General features: G+C 41.2%; 1 protein-coding gene across 4 annotated transcripts in view; it reads left to right on the forward strand.

Annotated features, from left to right (window-relative positions):
• Positions 1 to 5,929, forward strand: part of rnf144aa (ring finger protein 144aa) — a 65,170-nt gene extending 59,241 nt beyond the window's left edge. For 3 of the 4 annotated variants that reach the window (XM_071327139.1, XM_071327141.1, XM_071327142.1), the window contains one exon: positions 1,024 to 5,929. In XM_071327139.1, the coding sequence (XP_071183240.1) occupies positions 1,024 to 1,155 (132 nt within the window). In that variant the 3' untranslated portion in view covers positions 1,156 to 5,929. The remainder of the gene's footprint in view (positions 1 to 1,023) is intronic. The other variant, XM_071327143.1, reaches the window with a different exon arrangement.
• The last annotated feature ends 2,836 nt before the right edge of the window (positions 5,930 to 8,765 follow it).

Below are 8,765 nucleotides of genomic sequence, written 5' to 3' on the forward strand. Positions count from 1 at the left end.
TAGGATGAGGTCCTCCCTGTCAATGTAATCTTATTCGTTATGGCAAAAACAGATTCTAGATCAGCACTCCTACTCAGACATTTTCTGAATTAAGGCCCTAATATATAATAAAGGCCCTACTATATCCTGCCTTTTTATTAAGAAAGCTCAGCCTCTGTGTTTTCTCTTTTCGCCTCTGTATCTGATTTTCAAATCAGTTTTGAGATTTGAGCTGAGGGGGTTGCATCCGCTAGGGACGCCATAGAAGGAATGAAGGTCACCGCTCTCGATGCTTACTGTTCTCAGACCAGACATGGTCTATTACGTACGGTAGCTTTGCCAAGGGTTGGTTGATCTGAGCAAATAGGGATCTCATGTTAACACAGGTATGCCGGTGCAACTAAAGGTTCATGGGGAGCTCGTCTGGGTAAATAATGTGACTACTAAGACCTCCAAAAAGGGGGAAGTGGACAGAAATACACAAGAATGGATGGCAACAACAATGTATGTACATGCATGGAGCTATTTTATCAAAAGGTCTTTGTCATAGGATGCCACTCTCTGCTGTCTTGTCCTTCATTGGCCCGCCCTGGATGATCCTCAAAATGATTATCTTACTCTGACACTGGCAGAAGTCCATTCATTTATTCTAAGAAGGCAGGATTGCGTGCAATTGCTACTTTCGAAGGCCATTTTGTAGCTGAGATGTTTCTGCTCGTATATGATGCCCCCGTGTGGTGAGATGGGAGACTTGCACTACAAAGATTGAAAATAACTCGCACGGGTTATGATCACGTCAAACGAGAGCAAGTTTTGAGAAGGGAAGTGGAAATAATTTGGTGTGTGTTATCTTGTTAAGGGATCTCTCATACGCTAGTCCTGTTTTTTTCAAAGTATTTTCCATATAGTGCCAATTGTGTTCTTCCTTAGTGATAGTCTTTAGTTATATGTTTGCAGTGTGGCTAAACAAAAGGTCTCTTATTTGCTGGTGCCTCTGTCTTGTTTGCAGTCTCTTACTCTCTCTCCTCTCTCTCTTTCTCCAAGGTGGTGGGGATCTTCGCTGGCTTCGGCCTTCTCCTGCTGGTGGCCTCTCCCTTTCTCCTCCTGGCCACGCCCTTTGTCCTCTGCTGTAAGTGCAAGTGCAGCAAAGGGGACGACGACCCCCTGCCCACCTAAACCCCGCCTCACTCATCTAAGCAGGCGGCCATATTTATTTTTCGTCCCTTCTGTTTTCTCCCTCCAAGCTTCTTGCGGCGCTTCATTTAACGGGACTGGGGCCTAGCTGCACTGTCTCGGGCCCAGCCGCGTCCCGATCCATCTCGCTCGCAGTGTCATGGTGGGAGAGGAGTTGTGTTGACCCTGTGCTCCCTGGCCTGGTGGAAGATGGGTTCACAGAGGTCAGGCTTTGAGGACGACAATGATGCGCCTCTCTGTGGGCTTGGGGGCATGTGTCCGTTTACTGTAGCAGGGCCACTCTGAGGCCTTGAGGTGAGCTACAGACAGTGGTGTAGTACAGAACCGAAGAAGAAGAGGATGTTTTATCAAGAGATAAATAAAGACGTGATGTCGGAGACATTTTCATGCAGGAGCTGCTACTATCGGAGGAGCTTCACCTTAACTCGTTTCAGTCGAGTTTCTTGTTTTTGTTGGTTTGTCGAACACAAAGCTTTCCCCCTCTCTTCTCTCTCTTTTTAGCTCTCAACATACAGGAAATAGCACTGGAGTTACGTTTTGACAAACGTTTTGTGTTTACTCTGTTTGCACATTAAAGACTCTCCGTTTGTCGCTTTAAGAACCGGGGCGGGAGTTGGGAGGTTTTCTGTCTCTCACTCCCCTGTACAGCACGTTCTCTTGGTGATGTCTGTGTTTCTGTAATCTTTTGCTCTGTTCCCACTATCAGCAAGAAGTTATTATTTTTACAAAATAGATTTGAACTCCTATATGTGTCTTTTTGAGAGGGTGTCCCAAACTTCTTCTCACAGCCCAAAAAGAGGACTCCTGGTCCTGTGTTTGTCGAAGAGTCTCAGAGTAGGAGTGCTCATCTAGGCAAGACAAAACTGATCCTATATCGATACTCCTACTTCAAGACACTTTGTGAACATGGGCCCTGAACATTCGTCTCCCCGTCCACACAGACGTGAACAAACCATCCGGAACGGGTTCTGACTTGTGTTGTCGAATGGAATACTTTAGTATAGATGTCGTGGTGTTCCTTCTGAGTTCCTCTCAACTCAAATAAGAATAATATTTAGCCACATAGCAACAAATGGCCTTAAATTAATAAGAAACGAAGCCAAAAAAGCCACCTCCAGTATTCAGAAGAAGAAAAAAAACTGTCTTACAAAAACACATGGCCATTGTCCAATTCCGTCCTTGTGAAAGCACACTTAAATAATGAATTTGTTTAATGCATCAGTCATTCATTAAAACCTGTCTATTTTCAGGTACATTACATTTACATTTAAGTCATTTAGCAGACGCTCTTATCCAGAGCGACTTACAAATTGGAAAGTTCATACATATTCATCCTGGTCCCCCCGTGGGGAATGAACCCACAACCCTGGCGTTGCAAGCGCCATGCTCTACCAACTGAGCCAGCCACACGGGACCATAGGAAATTAAATTGTCTCTCTGATACAAAGATGTCCCTTCATATGATCTATATTACATTGATGTTGGTCATATATCCAACTACTGTAATGAACAATAATCCTATACAATGTATTTTTTAATTGTGTGAATCTGTGGCAAATTTTGCATAATGTTAGTGGTATTGTTGTCAACGTTTTTGTCGGGAGCAAGTCGAGAGCTCTCACTACATGCAGCTACTGCAACCTTTGCAGGGATATAAAATGTCAAGAACTTCACCGGACTGTTTAGGACACATCTGAAAACTGCTCTACACATGACTGTATCTATGCAAGTTTGTACATTTCCTCTCTTAGTCTTGCTAACAGTGTGGTCATATCAAGTGGTCCAGTATGTTATACCAGATTCCATGTGCCATTTATCACATCATACAGTAGAATTTCACAAAAGGGCGGTTGACTTACATCCGTTTCATTTGATTTGATTTGATTTTTTTATCTATCAGGGAAGCCATACATTATTTCATCACCATCGTTTTCCCTTAAGTTGTTCCATGAGAACGTGTGGTGAGGAGGCATTTACTGTAGCGACACCATTTCTCACTGAAACACATTTAAACTCAAGAGATCGGTCATTGGCGTTCCGCCATCAATAAGCCACTTTGGAACACGTACAGAAAATCCTGGGTGGCAGTCTGTTTCTGCTCTCTTGCCAACTCCTTATGAAATTGTCACGCAAAACTGGCTTGACAATGGATTGGGGAAAAAGCACAAACAAATCCGGGAATACTGTAGACTACATACAGAATACTGAGATACTCTTCTGCAGAAATCCCAGATTTTTAATTTTGCTCTTCCGTATTGGTCTCCACGTAGCATTTGAAGAGTGGGTATGGCAGTTACTGGAACTAGCATTAGCCATTCACCTCTAGCTCATGGTAGCCACCACACACAAAGAAAACATTAGCCTTAACTTTTCAGTACCTCGTACCTTTAGCCTCATCATTTCCCGTTAATCCTTAATGCATGCAAGTAGTCAAAGACTCGATTTAAAAAATAACATTTCAGTTGAGCTAATTTACCCTTATTTTCTGGCAATAGGGAATATGAAGGTCCCAACTGAGCATGTGGATCACTGAGCTGACCGTGTCTTTGGGTGACAATCATGCCAAGCAAGTCTTGTGGGTGGCGATCGAGAGTGAGTGAATAGTTTCAAGCGTTTTAAGGTTTGTAAAGTAAAAGTGGAGATCTTATGTCCGTATGGCCAGTTCCAGGCATAAGCCAATCAGGATCTCGACTTACTATTGCGAGTAAGAAAAGTAGAGTACACCAGGTGCCATTTTGGAATTTTGTTGTGCATTAGCAGTTCTCTTATGTCACTCACTGACAGTCAATTAGCAATGTCAGTTAACAATTTTTAGAGTGGTACTTAGATGGCTAGACTATCTAAACTCGTAGTAATCATGGCCGCATACCTACCGGGCATGCATGGCATGTGCCCAGGGGCCCTGACCTCCAGGGGGCCCCCGTTTTTGATTGTGTTGGTCATTCTCACTCCGATATCATATTAACATGGCATAAGTCATTATAAAATGTGTAGAATTGCAGTAAATTGGCTGTAAACCTGAAATGTTTTCTTTCTGTCCCATGGCAAAATTTGTAGAATTACCTGACATTTCTACAATTGCAAAGTTCTATCCCCACCCCATGGCAAAGTATGTAAAATTGCAGAAAAAAACATGCTTTAAAGGTCCTATGCAGCCATTTTCATCTCAATATCAAGTCATTTCTGTGATTGTTTTCAATTAAAACGGTAAAAAATAAACAAAGATGGCTTCTTAGCTAAGAGCAATTTCTCAGGCAACATTTTTGCTAGGACTGTCTGGGAGTGGTCTGAGTGGGGAGGGGAAAACTGAAAAGTAGCTGTTATTGGCAAAAAGGTTTGGAACTCTCTTTCTTGTTGGTCTATTAACTAATTTACTGCATGGTGATGTCACCATGGAAAGCCAAAACACCATTCCATGAAAACAGGATGAAATTTCAGACAGTCTTTTCAAACAGCTTAAACACTAAAAGGGAATTATCATGTTCACACATTCACAGTATTATTCCAACCTCATAGTGTGGAAATGAGGTCTGTCAAACAATGAAAAGAATGAATTGTGATTAATTGCCAGTTATATCGAGGTATTCAGTCATAGGCATTCAGCCATTCAGCTCGCTAGCTAACATTAGCATAACTAGAATAGCTGTTATCTAAAAAAAAAAACGCCTGGGGATGTGTGTATAGTTAAACTTTCTGTACGTTTTCCTTAAATTGTTGCTCAAAGCTGCGCACGCAGAGGATTCTTTTATAGAACTGCAGGAAATCCCCCATCGTCAAGACGGGGGCCACTAATAAAAAAGATCCCGCTAGGTGGGGGTCCCCCAAACAAATCTCACTTAGGGCCCCAAAAGGCTATAGCCGGCCCTGCCCATTAAATATTGCCTTCTCTTTGGAAATGTGTAAAGCTGTCACCGACACTTTTTGTTGTCCTTATTAAAGGGGTTCGGGGATAGTAATTTTAAGAAATGTAGCCTCTATTTCCAGGCTTCCTCATAACTCCGAGACTTGGGAGGATGGCATTGCGTGACTATAGGAAATGTACATTCAAGAGAAGTGGAAACAAGTTCTCATCTTCCATTTGGTTTAGAGGGGCTTTGAGCTGAGAGAATCTTGAATGCTTGTCACAAAGTCCTCTGACTCAACTGATTTTGCCAGTATACCAATCAAACTCCGATGACTCGTACAGTCATTAGTGTTATCATCTGGTTTCTTTCAGCATTATGCAGCGAAGGGACACAAAACATTTAATAAACTCCATTCACCTCGAGGTGAGACCAAGCCTGTTGCACAATTATATTCTATGGCTTGAAACCTATTTTGCTCTTTGTTCACACTTCTTAACTATATTTCAACCTGTTTTATATCAGATGATAACAATGCTATATGTTTTTAAAAAGAGGTCAAACTATGCCTCTTAATTTTAGGGAGTCCGAAACAACATTGTGTGCACAAAAGGTCCGAAGGTTTCTGTCAAGACGTACCCTTTATCCTGGATTCTAAGTTTGACTTTCACACTTACCGTACTTAGGTTGCCTTTGTGTTATACTTGTTCTGTAGGCTTTGATGCAGTAAATCATACAGTAATGGCTTGTATTTGTGTTAACTGTGGAAGGATTCATATTTCCAACTTTTCAAAAGATGTAACCTTGTAAATTGGCATGTGTGGAGAGCATTGGATAAACACATTGTACTTCTCCCATGTATCTATTGTTCCACTAACACTGTGAAATGGAATAAATGTGGTTGTTTTTTGTGACGCGACTCTCCTCTGGACATAAATGCTGCAAGCATATTGACATTAGTTCACGCTATAGGTCGGGCTGAATCGTACTGTGCTGGCTCAGATTTTCTTTTCGCATTGTCCTTTCCAGCACGTTTCCAGCAACTATGGTGGATGTGTAACCAGTCCAGACCAGTACAGCTTGGCTCAGCTTTGGCCGTATGGTGTGAATAAGGCAATACATGTCTCACCAGTCCCTGTCATCAGTTCCAAACACATGAGTCTCATGTTCAAGTGTGCCCTCTGGTGTTGGAAGATGGTATGTTCATATCTCAGCCAACACTTGATGGGACATTGTCTTTCCAGTCAGCGCTCGGTTCATGTAAAGGTCACTGAATAGAGATTAACCTCTTATGGTTGAGATCGGCTAAGATCCCGTTAACAGGATCGATTTGACAACAGCCAGTGAAAGTGCAGGGTGCCAAATTCAAACAACAGAAATCTCATAATTAAAATTCCTCAAACATACAAGTATTTCACACCATTTTAAAGATAACCTTGTTGTTAATCCCACCACAGTGTCCGATTTCAAAAAGGCTTTACGACGAAAGTACACCAAACAATTATGTTAGGTCAGTACCTAGTCACAGAAAAACAGCCATTTTTCCAGCCAAAGAGAGGAGTCACAAAAAGCAGAAATGGAGATAAAATGAATCACTAACCTTTGATGATCTTCATCAGATGACACTCATAGGACTTCATGTTACACCATACATGTATGTTTTGTTCGATAAAGTGCATATTTATATCCAAAAATCTCAGTTTACATTAGCGCGTTATGTTCAGTAATGTTTTGCTTCCAAAACATCCAGTGATTTTGCAGAGAGCCACATCAATTTACAGAAATAGTCATCATAAACTTCAATATAAGATACAAGTGTTATGCACAGAATTAGAGATATCCTTCTCCTTAATGCAACCGCTGTGTCAGATTTCAAAAATACTTTACGGAAAAAGCAAACCATGCAATAATCTGAGTACAGCGCTCAGACAACAAAACCATGTTGGAGTCAACAGAAGTCAGAAATAGCGTTATAAATATTCACTTACCTTTGATGATCTTCATCAGAATGCACTCCCAGGAATCCCAGTTCCACAATAAATGTTCGATAAAGTACATAATTTATGTCCAAATACCTCCTTTTTGTTCGCACGTTTAGCCCAGTAATCTAAATTCATGAGACGCGAGCAGACAAAGTCCAAAAGTTCCGTTACAGTCCGTAGAAACATGTCAAACGATGTATAGAATCAATCTTTAGGATGTTTTTATCATAAATCTTCAATAATGTTTCAACCGGAGAATTCCTTTGTCTTCCGAAATGCAATGGAACTCTCACATGAACGCGCGTGGTCAGCTCATGGCACTCTGCCAGACCCCTGACTCAAAGAGCCCTCATTCCCCCCTCCTTCACAGTAGAAGCATCAAACAAGGTTCTAAAGACTGTTGACATCCAGTGGAAGCCTTAGGAAGTGCAATATGACCAATATCCCACTGTTTATTCGATAGGCAATGAGTTGAAAAACTACAAACCTCAGATTTCCAACTTCCTGGTTGGATTTTTTCTCAGGTTTTTGCCTGCCATATGAGTTCTGTTATACTCACAGACATCATTCAAACAGTTTTAGAAACTTCAGAGTGTTTTCTACCCAAATATACTAATAATATGCATATCTTAGCATCTGGGACTGAGTAGCAGGCAGTTTACTCTGGGCACCTTATTCATCCAAGCTACTCAATACTGCCCCCAGCCATAAGAAGTTAATGTTGAGTATGTGAGCAAGAGCCATTAATGTACTTGTCTTATTTGAAGACAGGCTGACCAATATGTTTTTTGGGAGGGTCCGACGTTTTACAGCAGGGAAATCGCTAAAGTGACATTTTTCCACACTGAATTCTCATAAATTGCCATCCAAAAAAGAGCAATTGTCCAATAACTATGCTTCAAATGTTGATTTCATACATTGTGACAAAGACGCCATGAGAATAATTTCCTTTTTTTCTCCTCCTATTTTTGGAATATCGGTTATGAGTGGAGATATCGGCCGATACCGATGTAGCGTTAAAAGGCCAATATAGGTAGATCATATCGGCCGGGCTCTAATCTAATGTTGCTAAGCTTCCAAAGGATCTTTTTTTTGAGAGAGAAAGAGAGGGCGACATTCAAGTCTATTCCTAGTGTAGCTGATGGCCTTTATTTTCTTTTCTTCCTGTTATCATCTTTGCACAGAGACAGATTCTCAGAATTAACAAAGACTACAGAGAATTAGGATAGTCAACATTCATTTCCTGGTACCATTTTAATAAATAAATGCAGTACATTCATAGAAATGTAATATGTTTGTGTGGTACCATTCACAATGTTGTTTTGGTCTCAAACTATTTTCGTATAGCTTTGGGTTTCTGTACTGTACATACCGAGTTGAAGCCCTTAACCAACAATGCAGTTCAAGAAAGAGTTAAAATATTTACTAAATAAACTAAAGTAAAAATAGAAATAACGAGGCTATATACAGGTGGTACCGATACAGAGTCAATGTGCGGGGATACTGGTTAGTCAAGTTATTTTTTACATGTAGGTAGGGGTAAAGTGACTGCATAGATAATAAACAGCGAGTAGCAGCAGTGTAAAAACAAAGGGAGGGGCATTTTATTAATTGTTCAACAGTCTTATGGCTTGGGGGTAGAAGCTGTTAAGGAGCCTTTTGGTCCTAGACTTGGTGCTCCGGTACCGCTTGCCGTGTGGTAGCAGAGAGAACAGTCTATTACTTGGGTGACTGGAGTCTTCAACAATGTTTTGGGCCTTCCTCTGAC

This window comes from Salvelinus alpinus, chromosome 9 (genome assembly GCF_045679555.1).
Source record: "Salvelinus alpinus chromosome 9, SLU_Salpinus.1, whole genome shotgun sequence".
In the NCBI taxonomy this organism is placed as follows: domain Eukaryota; kingdom Metazoa; phylum Chordata; class Actinopteri; order Salmoniformes; family Salmonidae; genus Salvelinus; species Salvelinus alpinus.